At 39.6% G+C, this 19,362-nt stretch overlaps 2 protein-coding genes across 2 annotated transcripts; both read left to right on the top strand.

Annotated features, from left to right (window-relative positions):
* Positions 1 to 7,542: 7,542 nt before the first annotated feature.
* Positions 7,543 to 13,431, top strand: LOC141002117 (UDP-glucuronosyltransferase-like). Its single transcript, XM_073473295.1, has 5 exons — positions 7,543 to 8,494; positions 10,212 to 10,343; positions 10,628 to 10,715; positions 10,812 to 11,031; positions 12,951 to 13,431. The coding sequence occupies exons 1-5, from the start codon at positions 7,634 to 7,636 to the stop codon at positions 13,231 to 13,233; spliced, it is 1,584 nt and encodes a 527-aa protein (XP_073329396.1). The 5' UTR covers positions 7,543 to 7,633; the 3' UTR covers positions 13,234 to 13,431.
* Positions 13,432 to 17,274: 3,843 nt separating this feature from the next.
* Positions 17,275 to 19,049, top strand: LOC141002842 (mast cell protease 4-like). The gene is made up of 5 exons (XM_073474244.1): positions 17,275 to 17,326; positions 17,417 to 17,564; positions 17,920 to 18,061; positions 18,355 to 18,615; positions 18,748 to 19,049. The coding sequence occupies exons 1-5, from the start codon at positions 17,275 to 17,277 to the stop codon at positions 18,913 to 18,915; spliced, it is 771 nt and encodes a 256-aa protein (XP_073330345.1). The 3' UTR covers positions 18,916 to 19,049.
* The last annotated feature ends 313 nt before the right edge of the window (positions 19,050 to 19,362 follow it).

A 19,362-nucleotide genomic window follows, 5' to 3' on the forward strand; every position in this document is an offset into this window, starting at 1 on the left:
AAAGAGATTCAAATATGAGGGGACAACCTGGTTAAATAAAGGATAAACAAAATAAAAAAGATAAAGATGCTGAAAAGCTTGTTCATGCTTCTGCTTCTAGTCGTCTTCACTAGTGTAACATTCGTATCTGGCCTGCCAAAAGCAGCCGTTGCAAAACTTCCGACTATTCAGAATGCGGATCAGATCAGATCAACGTAACTCCTGTTTTACACAACCTGCGGCTCCCTGTTTCCTGTTTAAAGTTTTATGCATAGTTTTTCAGGCCTCGCCATATTTCATGTCACAAACTGCCTTATCGTTTTTATGATCTTTCACAAACACGAAGATCCTCAGCAGCTGCCTTTTAACTATTTCCAAGGTCACCACACAGGCTGCTTTTAGCCATCGTGCCCCAAAACTGTGGGACACTTTGTCTTTAAATATTAGACTTGCTGACTCAGTGGATGGTTTTAAATGACATCGTAAAACGTATCTTTTTTGTTTAGCCTATAGTAACCTGCTGTCTGTTTTTATATTTCTAGAGACTGTGCTGTTGCTGCTGAACTGTACATCGCGTTGAGCTTCAGCCTGTGTATGAAAGTTGCCATATAAATACAGTTAATTCATTCATTCAGTTGCAGTTGTTTTGCAGTGTGAAGATCATATTACACCTCCAGTTTATATCTGACAGTATAAAATAATCAGATTTTTATCACCTGCCGAATCTTTGCGAGACTAATCGACCAAACGTTCTTTATTTAAGCTTCAATAGCCGTGACAGAATCCAGTGATTTGTGTCGGAGGGCGATGAGTCGATCAGGTGCAACAATGAAACATGAGAGGAGCATTTCAGAACAAAATGTCTCTGTTTGTACCGCCGAGGCAGTATCAGTTCAGTGTGAAGGTATCTCATTGCAGTTTCTTTCTTTTCAACTGTGTTATACAAAAGACTCTGGATTTAATGCAGTGCCCGCCGTCCTTTCTGTGGGAATAGTCACACCAGGGTGCAGTTAAAACATCACAGACACATTTAAATCTTTCTTTTTTGACAAATATGTTTATTGTATTTTCTGCATAATCGTACACTTCACATTAAGCACACAAAGCACTCAGCACATCACATAAAGGCAGTCTGAATACAATGGAAGGAGGGCACCTACAGCTGTCGTACTTGTCGACAGAGTACCAGAATCACAGCTTGGTGGATAAAAACAAATTAACCAACACTTTATATTAACATAACCTGCCAGATGTGTATGTAAACAGCTATTCATTTTCACGAATGAGCCCCAAATCTTCTCAAATCTTTACCCTTTACTGCATACAGTGTGTGAGTTGCTCCAAAGCGAGACATTTCAAAGAATCCATCAACTTTGCTTGCTCGGTCTATGAACAGCTCAGTTTTTTTATTCAATATTCAATTTAGCTTAGAGGAAAGAAAACATAACCATCTTATATAGATTATTAAGTTTACAGTTAAATGGGAAACATCCAAATATACACAGTTTAGGGCATAGTGGAAAGGTTTCTTTTATTGCAGAGGATAAAGCTGTTGTTATCTCCTTTTAATACCCAATGAAACAAGCTGCCCTTATGTATACCACAGGTGTATTAGGGTTGATACCATGGAGGAAAACTGGGGTAATCTACAGTTTCTTTATCCATTTGTAATGAAGTAATCTGAACTGAGTGTTAATAGTTGGAACTTGAGCTTGAAAATGGTTTTCAGTACCTGATCTATTGTCAGGTTGCCTTCTGACTCATACCTAACACGTCCTGATTTGACTGTTTGAGATCAGTCCATCCATTTCACACGTCCATCGTCTGAGAGTTGCATTTCTTTCAGTTTTTATGTCACAGGTTTAATGAGTATTTTTTTTGATCATATAAACTTGTGTTGTGTTGAACATTAAAAAGGAGTTTGATATAAACTATTCTTTGTAAAAGACAAAGCAGGCACTGCTTTATTTCATACTTTTTACCAGAGCCCGACCGATAGTTGCAGCGCTTCCTCAGATGTGGTTATCAAAGACTTGTGAAGATATTGTCAAGATATGTAACTTAATTGTCTAAAATGACATCAGTGCACTGAAACAATAAACTTCTCTGGGAATGTAATATTTTTCTGGATTCAAATATCTGCGAAAAAAAATTACAAAGTTTTGATATCAGCACGTATCGCACAACATATACAGTAAATATTGATTTAATGGCTCTTAACTGTGCTGACCTGATATTATTCCAAACTCGAATACCACTCGTCCATATTTAATCTGACGTGTTTGAGTGCACACTGCACAGAGATGCTTGTTAGCCTTTCTTTCCTACAAATCGCGTATGTAAAAACCACCCCTTCTGTAAACTACAGACAGTATATATTGTTCATGGTGAGAAAGCTGCAGACAGTCAGGACTTTTAACTTACACCCACTGTCCTGAACCCTGAACACTGATTGATATCAGGCTGTCATTCATTTTAATGGCCTGGATTTCACCTCTGTAACAATGGATATCATGTAATTACTTAAAAGGGATGATATGTGACTGATTAGGAGCCATTACACAAATGTATCAGGGTTTCGTGCCAGGAGTGGTCAACATCGCTTCAAGTGATAAGAACATACAGCTCGCTAGTTATTAATTAAACATTAACGCTGAGTGTGTGTTCACTTCTACCAGCCAGAAATCAGGGCAGGTCAGTTAAGTTCAACTCATGAAATAATCAGCAGAATATAACACACAAACAACTCGACATGGACTTTGAAATTTAATTTTACCAAGGAGCCATATACATGTATTTATATGACAGCAATAAATTGTTAAAAGGAAGAACGGTCCAGTGTTTAATCAATTAATCAGTCTTATTAAATGTGCAGAATCCCCATTCAGCATGGTTTGAATATAATAAATCATAGAGTTTAACATAAAACAACCATCTGTCTGTTAAAACAGGCTGAGGAAGAGCAGTGTTGATGAAAATGTCACCATTTTGGTGCATTAAATAAGCAGATATTAGAGACTTGCGGTGTGCAACCCATCATTTGTTCAATGGTTTGCTCACTTTAACTCAACGCCTGGCCTTCTTTGATTTGGTTGTGCACGTACACTTTTTTACAAGGGGAACAGTAGGAAAATGCTCTGAAGGCAACTGATCTTTTGTCATTTGAGAGAATGACCCGGATGCCTGCAGCGAGCGAGTGAAGAGGACTTGTTTGTGCATATGGTGAAGTTAGCTCTGAGAAGTAAGATGGTGCATGTCAGGCCTTGTAACTTAGCTTCAGTTTGCACTGATAACCAGTGAAGATTTTCCAGTTTTTGTCAAAACTCTTGCTGCAGCATTCTGACTTCTAGAAGCACAAGCAGGGAGACTGAACAAAACCAGGCAAAAGGGCATCACAATAATCAAGAGTGGAAGATTCAAATGCATGGATTATGCTTTCAACATCACACAAGAATAAAATAGGTCAGATTTTAGCAATATTACTCAAATGAAAAAATGTTGTCCTGGATATAGCCTTGATAAAAATGAGACTCAAACAAATGCCCATGTTTTTAGCTTAGAGTTTGAATGTTTAGCTAAATAAAACACAGTCCTGGGTTAAAATAAATAACACAGAAAATATCCAATTGGGCATGTTCTCTTTGGCACCACCGTCTGGCTGAACAGTACAATCACCTCATAGTTTGCAGAGAAAACTGCAGTAGTTTGTCATGAAAGGCTCTTTTTATATGTCTTCAAAGCAGTTAAGAAGTCAGATGTTCTTCTTTTGTAACATTTTAATTAAAATTACACTGTGGCTGAAAATACGTCTGTCATAAAATGCTCAAAATATGAACATAACTGACACAAATTGTGCACGCAAACAGACAAAATCCCTAAAAGCAGTTTGTATTGATCTGACATTAATTATGGTTTCCATTTGTTATAACTGACAGGCACCGGCTCGGCTGCAAACTGACAAATAAGACATGGTATCTTCGTATTTTCCAAAACGGCACATTGCATCAGGTTGTCAGCATGTTGTCATTTTTTGTTTTTTGTGCTAATTTTGTAGCTGCATTCTCACCTTTTAAGAGCATGTTATAATAATTTTATTCATGTTAAGGTTTGTTCCACAACCTGTCTCTGAGCTGCACATGACTGGAGCTGGAGATGTTCATTAAACGGGATCTGTCTTATAGTGATGACAAAAATATTTTTAACTTTTCATCCTCAACAACATTTTTAAAATATCCCTCATCACCAAAGCCCTCTAACTACATCAGAGTGTTCGTACGAGAGAAAACAAGTAAAATATCAGCAAAAAATAGTGCTTATAGTTCCAGCCACCAGACCATGAGTCACTCTGCCTTAATTTTAAACTTACATTCATGCCAACATCTCACTGTATGAACATGCAGCAATGTTTTTAAAGGGATTTAAGGTTTAGTGGAGAATCAGGTCCAGACTCCTGCCATATCATACTCGTCATTAATTAACTCAAACAGCTGCACATAACACGTCTGAGGTGCCAAAGTCGTGAGAGAAAAGGGGTCAAGGACTGTGAACAGGTTGTGAATCTACAGCTCAATCACCTCACGCACAGTTTTACATGCAAGAGCCTCGTTACCCTGCACGCACTCCAAACGTCTCAGTAAAGGTCTTGTTTTATAAGTTGCTAAGCGAAACTGGATGCTCTGTTCCTGTCTATCAGCCAGGTTCAGACTGGCTGTGCATATTCATTCAAGTTTAACAGGTGAATGGTAAAGCCTCTAGAAGTTAAAGGTGCACCATGTAGTTTGGGGGAAGATCTTCATTGACTGTTCATTGACAGTGACCCTGCCACCTTTCTAGCTTCAAACAGTGTTCTGGGGACCTTATTTTCCTCTGAGAACAGCTTGTTTATTCAGTTATGGGGAAAAAAACTCCAAAACTATGTAGTGCCCCTTTAAGGCATGGACCCTTAAAGGTGGGGTGAGCACTTTGGGCTGGTGGGTCAGTCAGAGCAATGATTGTTTTTTATTGAGGGTCATCACCTGGTCGTCAAATACCAACGACTCCGGGATGACACTCAACAATAAACGATCTTTCTCCCCAATCACTCGTGCCTGCTTTAAGGTGTCAGTATGCTCAAAATAAACTACTTGGTACACTGCGTTTGTGTTTCTGAGTCTGAAACCACTGGATATTTATGGAGACCCTGGGACAATTTCCAGCTGTGCTCGTGGAGACAAAACCAGGTGTTTTTAATGACACGTTGTGACATGTCCAGCCTGCTTTGTTGTGACAAAGCCAGGTTTTTTAGGCCAAAATCAGACCTTTTCCTAACCCTAACCAAGCGGTTTTTGCCAACTCTCAAATGCAGCAGCTTGGTGTCCTTAAGCTTCAAAATATGATGCTCTACCTACCTCTCTTGCACCTCTAGTGTCAGATTTGGACGTGAAGGGCTCTGCGGTCAAGTTAGCAATTAAAGATTATATGCTTTGTCCTGTTATGCTTTCAAAATAAAGCGTGCTGACAAACAATTCACTTATTATGACATGACTTTTGGACTGTTATTAACGTTGTCAAAAGGTTGTGGTTTGGTTAGGTTTAGGCACAAAAACTACTTGGTGAGGTTTAGGAAAAGATCATACTTTCACAGAAGCGTAAGTGACGTAACTCACTCACTAACTCAAGTCATTTACGTAACATTAAAACTCTTGACCACAAACAGGGTGCAAACCCCTGTCTCCTGAGGTAAAACACAGTGTATGACCCTTTTAACCACCCTGACCACAAGGCCTTTTCTCACTCTTTATACTACTGCAGTAGAGAGGAGCTTCAAGGAGTCAAGCTAGAGCAGCAACCGCAGCATCAAACTTAGAAGCATAAGGCCACTGGCAGGCTACTGTATTTGATGTGTTGGGAGTCAGACAGGGCTGACACACCAAAGCACAGTGTTGTCACAACAAAAAATAGAAAACTAAACCCAAAAAGAGTTTCAACATATTTATGGTAGCTGAAATGTATATTGTCGACAATTATTATGATGATTGGGTTTCACTTCCCAAACACTTTATTTGTGTTTCACTTGTTTGTACACAAGGAAAGTGCACCAAAAAAAAGAAAATGCCCCGAGCTGATTGTCAGACAGCTTTAGACTATCTCCACACTAACCCAGTTAGAGCTGAATGTTCAGAGTGAAATCTTTCCATACTTAAACAGCTAATCAAAAAGAAAAAAACAGTTCAGCATTTTTTTATGTGTAACTGTCAGCAAACAGCAAAACTGTAACAAGTTGGACAGACAGACTGGCTACTCTGTTCAATTATTTAGTTCCCCCTACCAGGTCTGGGCAAGTTTATGTCATCGTTGTGCAAAAGGTTCGTTTTCCCCTGCGACACTAAGCATGACAGCAGCTTTTCTAGACTTTTTCTGTTGCGAAAAGCTACATTTTCAAGCATGAGAAAGAGAGAAATAAAGGATGTTCTTTCAAATTTAGCCACTTTTATGTGGTCATTGTCTTAAAAGTAATACTGTTTATTATTTACAAGAATAGTTGGTCATTCTCCTTAATCTTTAAAAGCATGTGTTTCCCTGACAGGACTCCACATATTGTTGTTTACATTGTGAACAATTGGAGAAAAAAAAAGCACAGACAGCACATTGTCAGATAAGAGAATCTGGTAGTGGTGTTCGTGTCTTTGACCCATAAAAGCTGCACTTCCTGATATTCTTCTCACGATTGTCTTGTTCTTAATTAATTTGAATGAGGTAATAAGTGAAAGCTTATCTCAATTACGCAACCAGTGCAGGGTTTTCTAGGGTAAAGCAAGTCAGAACCGAGGGTAAAATTCCACAAATAACAGAGTTTGTTTGATGTTATCGTCCCGCTCCAATGAGGAGGGTGTCAGTGTCCTATTACGGCTGGCTTCGCACGCTACTGGCCTCTTCACAATGGTTATAGGTATACATGTTTGCGTGTGAGCATGGAGGGTGAAAAAAAAGTAGGGCATATGCGCTTGCACGCATGTGTCTGGTTTTCAGAGGGAGGAGAGAAGGAGCAGCCAAAGTAAACAGAGAGGACTTTGCACCAATCCGAAGGTATTACGGCAAACATGCACAGCCACTGTGACTTGCAAGTGTTACTGATCGGCCACTGCAGGAGAAAATGAGCTCATGTACAAGCAAAAAACTGCATTTTGCATGATGAGTAAATGGAATAAAGAAAAGCATTTTTGCTACTCATATCCTAAAAAACACAAACCTTATTTCTTTTTAAATATTTCATTTGAAAAACAGTTTATTAATCCTTAGACTGCATTATTTATTTTTTTTTACCTTCCATAAGAAAAACTTAACCGCAAATTATAAAAATACAAACTAAAAGTTGTATGCTTGTCACTAAATGTTCCATGTAAATGAATACACAAGCCATTTAGAAAAATATACAAAGCCCCATAAGAGAATGATTAACTGGAGACAAACTGAGTGGTCGACTTTCCACAAGTTCCACTGGGAACCTCCTCTTTCTCTGTCTTCCTGTGGTTATATAATAGCCCGCTTGCACACAGAGCCTTAACTTCCTGCTCAATTTAAACACACACTCCCTCACACACACATAAAGCCTCCTCACAACAGCAGCTTCCACTAGCTCTCAAAACAAGCCAGCTTGCAGAACACAGAGGAGGCAATGAGCAGCGGGGTGTGGTTTCCTACGCTGGGGCTGGTGGCCTGGCTGTGCTGCCTCAGTCTGGGGCCCGTTCAGGGGGGGAAGGTGCTGGTTCATCCTGTGGATGGGAGCCACTGGCTCAGCATGAAGATACTGGTGAAGGAGCTCGCCCGCCGGGGCCATGAGGTCTTGGTGCTAGTGCCTGAAAGCAGCCTGTTGATGAAGGGATCAGAGAGCTACAAGACGGAGTTCTACAAAGTGCCCTTCACCAAAGCTGAACTGGATGCTAATTTTGATGAACTGAAGGAGTCAGTGTTCCTCAAGCCACCAGAAATCACAGACTTGTTCGTCAATGTGCAGCGTTTGGTTACATTTACTTCAATGCAGGTGACAGGTTGCGAGAGTTTGCTGAACAACAAGGCTACAATAAGTCGACTGAGGAAAGAGGGCTTCGATCTTGTGCTCACAGACCCCTTCCTGCCCTGCGGCTCCATCCTGGCTCATTTATTTTCCATCCCAGCGGTTTATTTCCTCCATGGACTTCCATGTGAGCTGGATTCAAAGGCTAACCAGTGCCCTTTGCCTGTTTCCTATGTTCCTGTGAGCTTCTCTGGTAATTCACCTGCCATGACCTTCCCACAGAGAGTCAAAAACATGGCCATGTCTTTTCTGGAGTCCTACCTATGCACAGTAATGTATTCCAGTTTTGATGACCTGACCAGCAGGCAAATAGGAGATGGCATGACTTACAAGAGACTTCTTGGTGAGGGTGCTTTCTGGCTTCACAGACATGACTTTGTTTTTGACTGGCCCAAACCTGTCATGCCAAACACGGCTCTAATCGGAGGGATCAACTGTGCAAAGAAGGCTCCTCTGCCAGCGGTGAGTATCAATAATGTATCTAAACATCTGGATTCACTTAAGGCAAATGACATAGCCTTGCTTTGTGTTGAGACCTCCTGAACTTTAAAAACCAGAAGACCACCTGTAATTATTTGTTTTATAGTAAAGGAATAGTTCACTCAAAAAAAAAAATTCAGTCATTATCTACTCACCCTCGTGCTGATGGAAAGTCAGGTGAAATGATGTAGTCCACAAAGCATTTCGGGAGCTTCACAGCAAAGCAGAGTCGCAGCATTCTCCTAAACAACTGAAGTAGATGGGGACTTGTTTATTTGTTTGTTTTTTTTAAATTGAAAAAAACAATATGGCTCACACAGTTTGTCCGGCATAATCCAAGTTTGATATCCAGATTGATTTTAAAAGATATTATTTACATCTTTAACATTCAGTCAAGCTAAAGCTTTTAGCTCAGCTGTTACAATGAGGATTTCAGCTTAAAAAAAGTTGTAAATAATGTCTTTACAAATCTATCTGGGATCTCTGGGCTGCTGGAGAGTTGGATAACATCGGACAAACTGTATGGAGCTGTTTTATCTTGTTTTTCTGGCTGTTTTCTTACATTTTACAACAAGTCCCCATCTACTTCAGTTGTTTAGGAGAATGCTGCAACTCTTTTTTTATCTGTGAAGCTCCAGAAATGTTTTTTGTGGACAGTGAAACTTCACCCGACTTTCCATCAGCATGAGGGTGAGTAGATAATGACTGAAATTTCATTTTCAGGTGAACTTTTCCTTTAACAATTGATAGAATGACAACATAAATACAAACGGGGTTGTTCATACAGTAGCAACAGACTCATGGGTATTATTACCCAGTTTGTCTCTCTTAGCTCACTGTTATGATTGCACAACCTGCAAATTCTGCTCTTGCCATCGCTTTTTTCAGCAGCAATTGGTCAGCTCATGTCAGGAAAAAAAGGTAGCAACTTCTTAAAAAAGAAAAAAAAGGGATCATGTAGCATTTAAAGCATTTTGAGAGCAAAAAACAGCTAAAAAGAGAGTGAAAACTTAGATGTGGCCCAGAAACACAATCCCAAAAAAGTGCTAATGTAGTGCTGCATCTGCCCTTTGTGTGTAAAATGGTACACAACACATCACTTTGTCAGAAATAACTTTAAACTGATATGTTGTTGTTGATTTATTTTTGACCCCACATTAATCTTAGTTGGTGATTAACACGGTTACTAACCACAACAAGACCTTCAGTGATCATTTTCGGTGCTACAAGACTGTAGTTTCATGCTTCAACTGAATTATGCAGATAAATGTCACTGGTGCTGAAGATTGTTTTGACATTGTGTAATGATTTCCAAGAACTGGCTCATAACACTGTGAAAGAGTGGGTTTGTCTGCTCCTCTTGAAGATTCAGTGTGTACGAAAACTGAGCCAGGAAAAGCAGAATTCTGGAGTTTGGCCAGCAAGAGAGGAAATGAGGGGCCCTGTGTCAACAAGTAGAACATGCTCTATAAAAGCAAAATAAATGTGCTTTAGGATTACTTAATTTGGTGCATCTATCCTGAATACAATGTTGATGAAGATAATGTATGGCTGCGGTTTTCAGATGGAAGTGATATAATGTCTGCACTCTCATTGATCTAACCTTTTACCCTGAGCATGCATACAGTACATTCTACAAACTGAGAATTTTTTAATGTTTCTGAGTTGCATTTTTGTGTCTTTTCCCACCTCCCTGCAGGACTTGGAAGAGTTTGTAGAGGGCTCGGGAGATGACGGCTTTATTGTCTTTACCCTGGGCTCAATGGTGGCCAACATGCCTGAGGAGATCGCTAAAAGGTTCTTTGATGGCTTTCGACAAATACCTCAAAGGGTAACGACGACCTGAACTGATTAAATCACTTACAATCCAATCACTCTACGCAACTCTAATGATTACTTTTGTCAGGCTGCTCTTTGTCCTCTTCAAGCACGACAAACATTTACACTTCAGCCAGAGAATTTCAGCTTAACAAACTGTATGCTAAACCCCAATCAGCTTGAGCCATAGGACTTTGTCCCCATGCTTTGCCTTCTTGTAAACATGCCAAACCCTCATTGACATTACTTAAACACTTTGCATCGCAAAGGTTTTAATTGAAAAGGTTTATTTTTCAGGTTCTGTGGAGATACACTGGAGTCGTACCTGCAGATGCACCCAAGAATGTCAAACTTATGAAATGGCTACCTCAGAATGACCTCCTAGGTATGTTGAGGTGCTGCTATCGTGTCATAAATCTTACCATTCAAGCTAATCAAACCTGTAATCCTGTAATAATGGCTGCCCTCCTGTGCTCCTCAGCCCATCCCAAGGCCAAAGTCTTCATCACTCACGGAGGGACCCACGGCATCTACGAAGGTATCTGTAACGCTGTACCCATGTTGATGTTCCCACTGTTCGGGGACCAGGGGGACAACGTGCACCGCCTGGTGACCCGCGGCGTCGCAGAGAAACTCAGTATTTACGATGTGACGAGTGAAAAACTGGTGGCTGCACTGAAGAAAATCACCAATAACAAAAGGTAAGATGGAAATCATAAAACACCCTGTAGATTGAAATGAAACATGCCCTATGGAGTTTCCCCATTGTTTACGTTCAGTGTTACTCACCAAAGCACACTGTGTGTATCCTTGAGCTCTAAGAAATGTGAGAATGCATTTCCTTCCCCCCAAAAACGTTTACAAAGCTGACTTTTTAAGTATTTTAAATCCTATATTGTTGTTTTTGATCATCCTCATGTGTGTCACACAAAATAAACATTGTACTAAAATAAGCCTGTATATGCAGGTTTTTAAACGTGGGTTAACCTGCTAATAATTGGCGATTGATTCCTTTCCCATTGCTAAGAGGCATGTTTGCTGTTTTCTTTTTTTCTTTCTTGTGTGTCACGTTCACCATCACAAATGCACCGGACAAACAAGGAACAACAGGAAGCATCAGATCAAACTACACCCAGAAGATGTTACACAAAATCTATAACATTCTGAATTAGACACATCTTTTTTTTTTCTGGGCTGATGATGGAAGTTGCCTCTTTCTCATCTCTGTTGAGAGCTGCACATGTGCAGTACCAATCTAGCAGCTGACAAGGCTCTTATAGTGACACGGAAACCAGTGCAAGACAACGGGGATTACTTTTCTCATATCTTTTACTTCAGTCTGTCCATGACACTACTAGACTTCAGATTCACCAGAGGGAACCTTTAAGCTGGTGACTTTTAGAAAAACAAACAGAACTGATACAAACACAGAAAAAAAACAGTGATTTGTTATTTGTGTTATGTGACAAACTTTATACTCTAATCCCTTGCACACCCACTAGCATCTGGCTTTTGTCTTCAGTTGGAAAAGGTACAATCGGCATTCATTCCCATGCGAAATGACTCTGCAGTGAAGTTCCAGACATTGCCTTGTAAACAGTTCTTTACCCATCTCCTTTCAAGCAGCGGCCAAACATTGTTCAGATGCAACTGAGGTTGGAAGAGAGACTGAAGTAAAAGATTAAAGAAAAGTAAAAAAAAAGAATAATTAACTTGCTTCCATGCTGCTTTCATTGCTGCTCCCTGTTTTTTAGCATGTTTGTGATTTTGAACGTGAACCACCAGAAACAAAAACAGAAAGGCAAACTTGTCTCCCGGCAATGGTTCATGAATCAATAGCATATACACGCTAATACACAAGCAAAGGTACAGCTTTGTCTACTTGAGACTGTTTCTCTGTCAGCTCTCTGCACATACACACATTTTGTCTGCCTGATTAGGCCGCTTATCTGGACTATGTGGGTTTGTACATTCTGTAACTGATCAACATCTCATTCACCTCTGTGTTTGTTATTTGCACTCATAAAGGTGCCCTGTAAAGCTCTGAACAAACTACAGTTATGTTTACATTCAGTGTTCATCCACCAAAACACACCGTCTGTATGCTAGAGGTCTTACAGATGTGTTGAGGGCTATTTTTTTTTTTTATTTGTTTGCTTGCTGGGAGTTATTTCTTCATTGCCATTGCTGGTGTGTTGCTGTATTTGTTGGTGCATAACCACAGACTATTAATCCGCAGAATACCTTGAAATAGTGTACGTCCTCCTGCGTGTGCATGATTCAAACAAAACATGGATGTGTCAGTAAAAACATTGACCCATGGTGCTTCTAGTGGTCAAAAACTCCAGGGGTACCCTTTAAGAAATGGGAAATTTACACCTTTATCATTCTCATTAGTTCATGGCATTTGCTGACGTCATGTAATTGGTGTAATTAGTGGGAGGTTTAATCAGCATGAAGAAGTGAAAAGCCAGGGGTGGTCTTTGTTTGTATGTCTGAGTCATTTTAGTGACTGATTTTATATGTAGTCTGTGAGGATATACTGTACTGTAGGTCCTGTGGTGATCCAAACTGGAGATTAGAGGATCTAAATTTGTTTGTAAATTTTGTTTTTCCGTAGTTACAAAGAGAAGATAGTGGAGCTGTCTCAGATACACCTGGACCGTCCTGTTGAGCCTTTGGACCTGGCTGTTTTCTGGACCGAGTTCATCATGAGACACAAAGGAGCCTCACATCTAAGGGTGGCTGCACACGATTTAAACTGGATTCAGTATTATTGCCTGGATGTCATCGGCTTTGTGGTCATCATTCTCCTGACTGTTGTGTGGTTGACACTCAAATGCTGCTTGTTCTGCACCCGCAAGTGTTTGAGAAAAGGGACTGCAAAGAAGAAGAAGGAGTAGTTTTTCTAATGCACCGCCATTAGGTTTATAAATTCTGTAATGAAATGAAACACTGCAATCGTGTGTGTGTGTGTCTGTGTATGTACAAAACATGTGTGTTTGTGAAATCTCTACCAAAGTGCCATTATTACATCGTCTTTAACACATGTTGAGTGATTGTATAAGTGACTGAAATAAAATCATTCATCTTGGATTCTACCTGCGTTCTGTTGAGTTTTATTAAATGTACCTGCACCTGTTGGAGTAACTTGTGATACTGTCTCTCTTGCATGGATTAGAAATATGGTTACTTTGGTATTCCTAGCGAAATTGCAAACACGGCATTTGACCTCTGGGTGGAGGCAGAACACAAGACAAAATTACACACAAACTGTATACTGTGTGATATCTTGTCTTCAAATCTTACTGGTTGTTTTGTGTGACCTCATTTTGTTGAATGAAAAATCCAAAGACAGCCATGTAGTCTCAAAATTATTATCATTAATTTATTTTTCTTCAGGTGCCAGCGTAGTATGCACAACTTGTTTTTCTCCTTTAAAGGATAAGATCACCCAAAAATTACAAGTCAGTCATTATCTGTTCACCCTCTTGCTGATGGAAAGTCTTCAACTAACCGGAGGGGAGTTGCAGGCTTCAAACCCAGTGTGGGAGTGTCCTTACAGAATCGTTGGGGCCCCATGTGAGTCGCTGACTGAACCAACCAACAGGTGGGTTCAGGTGTGAATTGGTGTTAAGCTGTCTGGGGAGGTACTGCATTGTAGGTGGGTGATAAGTAGTGTCAAAGGCCACCTCCTCTGTTCAAAGACGGTCGTTCCAGTTTGATGTAGATGGATTCGTTTATGCCTCTTAACCTTTAATGTGACATCTACAAACTGCAGAGTCTGTTCATAGGTTTTCTTGATGAAACAGTGAAACCTTGAAATCCTCGCACTATAATTGTTACACGGTACACACACTGCTGATATTCTTTATTATTGTGGAGAATGCACAGTAAAAGAGGAGATAAAAAAATGAATAGGTCATCCAAAGTGCAGCAGTTGCCTCAGTTTGAAAATTGTTCCCCTCTTACTAACTACTGAAGTCATCTCACTTGTATGTTTTACAGTCTGTGGTTACCCACACGACAGTAGCTGCAGCCTTTGCTGTGCTGATGCCCACTCTGCCTTTCTTGCACTGGTTGGGGTCATGCTCGTGGAAACCCCATATTGTAGCTCAAACAGTACTGGCATGTCTTCCTGTTGAAATGTAAACTTCCGCAAAGAATTTGTATTGCACAAACAGCACATGTGGCCACTGAAATGATGGTAGGATTAAGAATTGCTAAACGGGAACCTAGATTTCTTACCTGTTTCAGTCGGCCTTTCACTTAAATCTTTCCTTTTCATCATCTCAATTAGCTACATTTAACAATACTGCCATACGTGCTTGAAATCAAAAGATGAATTCCAACTCGTCTACTCAAAATAACTGACTGCCGAAGATCCCGGCCTTATCTCATCAACGGTTCAGTTGCAGATCCACCTGAGCCGTTCATGTTTCTGGAAAATGTTGTGACCAGCAGCCTCAAATGACATTAGGGTAATTTAATATTGCCATCTGCCCTATCAAGATGGCCCGACAAAATGTCTTTCTGTTGCACCTGAGAGAGTGCAATATTTCATAACCATCCTGCAACAACATTACATAATATTTCCACACATCAAAGCCTGCTTCCGCTCCACCTATTCAAAAGGACTTGTGGGAATGCTTTAGCTGCAAAAACCGCAAGATGTCCGGGTAAACAAAAAGGTTGGGACTGGCATCGACCCTGTCTAAATAGACAATCATGTGTGTCCAGATCACGTTTATATTGAACACTTACAACCAGAACTTAGATAACCTAAAAAATACACAGTCCACAAACTGTCACATATCTGTTCATAACCCTACATTAGCACAACTCCCTCCTTTGCAACCATAGTAATGTGCCGTGCTGCTGGACATCACATGCATTGTGAATGTTGCCTCCACCTGTAAATTATTGTGTGCTATTGCTCTGTCTGACTGCAAGTGTGGGCCAAACAGCCCCTCCCTCAGAGTGCAATAACTTTGGAGTTACTCGTATTGAAGGAAAATGAAGGACTGCATGGAAACTACATAACTGAGAACATTTTCCAAGTACTGACTACTGAAGATGAGCAGTAATTCAATTAAATGTATTTAAAATACACATTTATTTTCTTCTGAGGGTTTGGTAATAAGATTTTGTCTGGCAGAATAAAAATAAGATGTAATTTGCAACACAATCATCTAAGAACTCGTATTTGCCTCAATCTGAACCTCAAAGATATCCTGATTGGCCATGTTTCTAGCACACCTGCCCACAAAGTTTCTGTTGTGCGAGGTGCAAGGCTGACCACAAAAGATGGTTGGGGGGAACACCGCCAGCATGACTGTTCAGCACGCACTCCTCAATCTGAACCTCAAAGATATCCTGATTGGCCCGTTCAAATCTATGATGTGGGAAATGAACAGATCTCATTGTTTCTAGCACACTTAAAAGCATTGGGTTAATTATCCCAGAGTGGGGTCAACACAGCACAGACACAATACTGAGTTAACTTGCCCCAATACTAATTGGGTTTTTTACAAAATTGCTGGGCTACTGGACTGAAACATCCCTTCAGTTGGATGTTTTTTTTTCTCATTTGTATTAGTAAAATGAACCCTGTCCCCCCCTGAACCCTGTCAGGTGGACTGTTTTTTATGCCCTGCCATTGTACTGACTGGTAACAGAGATGACTACACAGACAACTGGGAATTTAAATCTTCATTTATGTGATCACAGCCATCACGATAAACTTCAATATGTTACAGTACCTGATGTGAGGTAAGTAGGCTGTATGAGCTGGGCTGCTAATGTTCTGTCATACATGTGTTTTGGCCACAAAATCCCTGTAGCTCCATCTAGTGGTCAGTAGACACAGTGGGCATATGGCATATAAGGCCTAGAGCTCACTTGTAATGTTTTTTTTTCTTTTGTTTGAGATATTTAATGAAAACTCAAGCCATGATAATTTATAAAAATCACTTTTCTGAATTGATAATCAGATATCATTCTTCCACATTTCCTGAATGTGTAGCCAAGTATATCATAACCCTCCCACATAACCTAATTTCCCCTCTGGGATTAATAAAGCTATCTATCTATCTATCTATCTATCTATCTATCTATCTATCTATCTATCTATCTATCTATCTATCTATCTATCTATCTATCTATCTATCTAATACATTACAGACCATTTCTTAGTTTATCAGGTTAAGTTTATGGCAGCAAAACAATTTTGCTTGTTTCCACCCTCTCTTAATACTAAATTTAAAAACTGTACTCAAACTTTTATAGTCTGTCTTTTGGAAAACCACGTAGAGTAATTCTAGACAGGAAAAAACAGCACTATGAGCGGTGTATGTACGTGTAGGTCAATGTTTGAGGTGTGAACACCTTTGCTCACATTGTGGTTAATGTGGCCTTTTCACAGTTTTTCATTTTCCTTTAACCCGAACTCTCTTTGTTGAGAGTAGCTGTAGCCTATGATGAAAAAATATATATTTTTGATTATCTAAAGTAAATATGGACCTTTTTGATACTTTTTTGATAGATTGCACAAGTAGACATGACATAAATCTAGAACTTTAAAAATTTACATAGATTTCTATTTTTTTTCTGAAAAGTTGATTTTAGCTGTTAAACATGAAACTAAATTCCCACATGTAGAGGCACACAGAAACAGACAGTGTATGATTCAGTGGAGTGCTTCTCGTTTAGATTATTGCTGATTGTATGTGCCCCAACTCAAGTGACAAGTTGACAGTTCTGTATGGTTTTACAGGAGGCTCTTGCTCATGCTGCGAGGTGTGATCTCATGTCTGCTTTGCAAGAATGATTTTGACACCAGCCCACAAAGTTTCCGTTGTGCAAGGTGGAAGGCTGACTACAAAAGGTGGTCGGGGGCAGCACTGCCAGCCAGACTGTTGAGCATTTACTTCTATCCGACGACCATGATCCACGTGTACTGCATAATACTAATCTTTCAGCTGCTCTCTCCTACTGGTAAGATGGAAATGACTATAAACTATAAATGATTTTTAGGATTTTGTATTTTGTATTCTGCATTTAATGTACCTTCTCTCATCATGTAAGGTGCTTCTGAGAGTGGCATCGTGAATGGCAGAGTTGCAAAGCCTCATTCCAGACCCTACATGGCATCACTCCAGTTTGATAGAAACCACTCATGTGGAGGGATACTTGTTCGGGAGGACTTTGTCCTGACTGCTGCACACTGCGAACAGTGAGTTCAAGAAGAGAGATTTTTACACACAATCAGTCACAATCAGTTAAAAATCCTAATGGGCACTACTTCTTTAGTTTGTATTTAGTAAGATAATTATTGTATTCCCCATTACTGATTTGCAAATGATTCCTTACTTGCTTTTAATAGTTTAATGTCATATCAATCATATATCATGTTATAGTTTAGGAAAAAGAGATATTTTCATTTGTATTTCAAAGGCAGTGTAGCTATATTAGACTTATATTAGATCATTCATTTTTCCATTCCCTTTCAAAATGTTAAGTGCTAAGAATAATTGACAAGTAAATGTTTTTACATTGTTCATTGTTACATTTGTTCCCTTGTTTGTCAGAAAACCAAAAAAAATGACGGTGGTTCTTGGAGCACATGACATAAGCAAGAAAGAGAAAAGTCAACAACGGATCCAAGTGGCAGAGTACATTAAACATCCAAAATACGATGGAAAGTTTGACTATGACATCATGTTACTGAAGGTAAATGAAACTATGTAGTGTTAAATTAATTTCTGTGTAGTTTGTATAATGTAGTTGATGCTATTATCTCAGTTTCAGTTTTTCGTGTCTTTTGTAGAGTTAAAGCTGCACAAAGTGATTTAACACATTTGCAGTGAAGCTGGTGAGGATGTGAGGTCCAAGTGCTTTAGCTAAAACCTCAATGTTGCTTTAAGAGGAAGTAAACACACATTGAATTATCCGACAGATACATTGTTAAAACAACAAAAGAAGCAAACTGCTGTGATTTCCAGTCCTTCTCTGCTCTTTTACAGTTGCAAAAGAACGCCACGCTCAATAAGTTTGTGAAAACTATTGGACTACCAAAGAAAAAAGGGAAAATCCCAGCCAACATTAAATGTGCCGTGGCTGGATGGGGCAAAACTGGACAGGACGAGCCCGCCTCGGTTGTGCTGAAGGAGAACACAGAGAAGATGCAATTCCCCTTTGAGTGCAAACAGATATGGCAACAATACTTTGATGAAGATCGCATGATATGCACCAAATTCACCAGAAAGGCAGGAGGGATATGCCAGGTAAACCTGAAACAAGTACATGTACCATTATATACAACTAAATACATCAATAATGCTTCAAACATGGAGAAAACTGTTTTCCTTTATTCATGCAAAACGGTAATCTCAATCTTTCTGTTGCCTTTTTCGTAGGGTGATTCCGGCGGACCACTCATCTGCAACAGCAAGCCTCAGGGTATAACAGCTTTCACCTTTAAAGATGATTGTAATGATCCCAAGTACCCCCATGTCTTCACTAAAGTCAATTCCTTTATCCCCTGGATTAAGGAAGTGATGAAGGGAAAGAGGAATGTTGCATGAGCCACTCATTCATAGGCTAAGAATACTTCCCTTTCTTCACTTACTTACTTAACATGGATTAGTAAAGCAAACATTTAGAGAGAATTTATGGTTTTTGTTTTGAAAAAGAGTTCATTAAGCTGGGTTTTGTGAATGTTCTGCATGTGGAAAGAAAAGCACAAAAGATTGTATCGGGGAATTTAAAACTTTAAATTTACAGCATTTCTTTTCACATTATCTCGCTAAAGCTCTTCATTTCTAAAATTCCTGTGCAACCATGTATATATTCATCCGCATAATACTACAATTCAGTGTTTTGCAGCACAAGTTTAAGTCTTCATATAATAGCAGGTAAAATATTGGCTTTGATTTAAGAATAAATGGCAGTGAGAAAAAAAAACAGTAGGCGGAGGGGCGGTGGAGCAGGTATAGAAAGTTTGATAGTGAGTGTGATGGTTTACTCGTGGT

Source organism: Pagrus major, chromosome 9 (genome assembly GCF_040436345.1).
Source record: "Pagrus major chromosome 9, Pma_NU_1.0".
Lineage (NCBI taxonomy): Eukaryota > Metazoa > Chordata > Actinopteri > Spariformes > Sparidae > Pagrus > Pagrus major.

Bases quoted from the DNA above. Each gene is read 5' to 3' on its own strand.
- LOC141002842 (XM_073474244.1), top strand. From the start codon at position 17,275: ATGATCCACGTGTACTGCATAATACTAATCTTTCAGCTGCTCTCTCCT. The intron at 17,327-17,416 runs GTAAGATGGAAA...TCATCATGTAAG, and splicing joins TCAGCTGCTCTCTCCTACTG to GTGCTTCTGAGAGTGGCATC. The intron at 17,565-17,919 runs GTGAGTTCAAGA...CTTGTTTGTCAG, and splicing joins ACTGCTGCACACTGCGAACA to AAAACCAAAAAAAATGACGG.
- LOC141002117 (XM_073473295.1), top strand. From the start codon at position 7,634: ATGAGCAGCGGGGTGTGGTTTCCTACGCTGGGGCTGGTGGCCTGGCTG. The intron at 8,495-10,211 runs GTGAGTATCAAT...ACCTCCCTGCAG, and splicing joins AGAAGGCTCCTCTGCCAGCG to GACTTGGAAGAGTTTGTAGA. The intron at 10,344-10,627 runs GTAACGACGACC...TTTATTTTTCAG, and splicing joins TTCGACAAATACCTCAAAGG to GTTCTGTGGAGATACACTGG.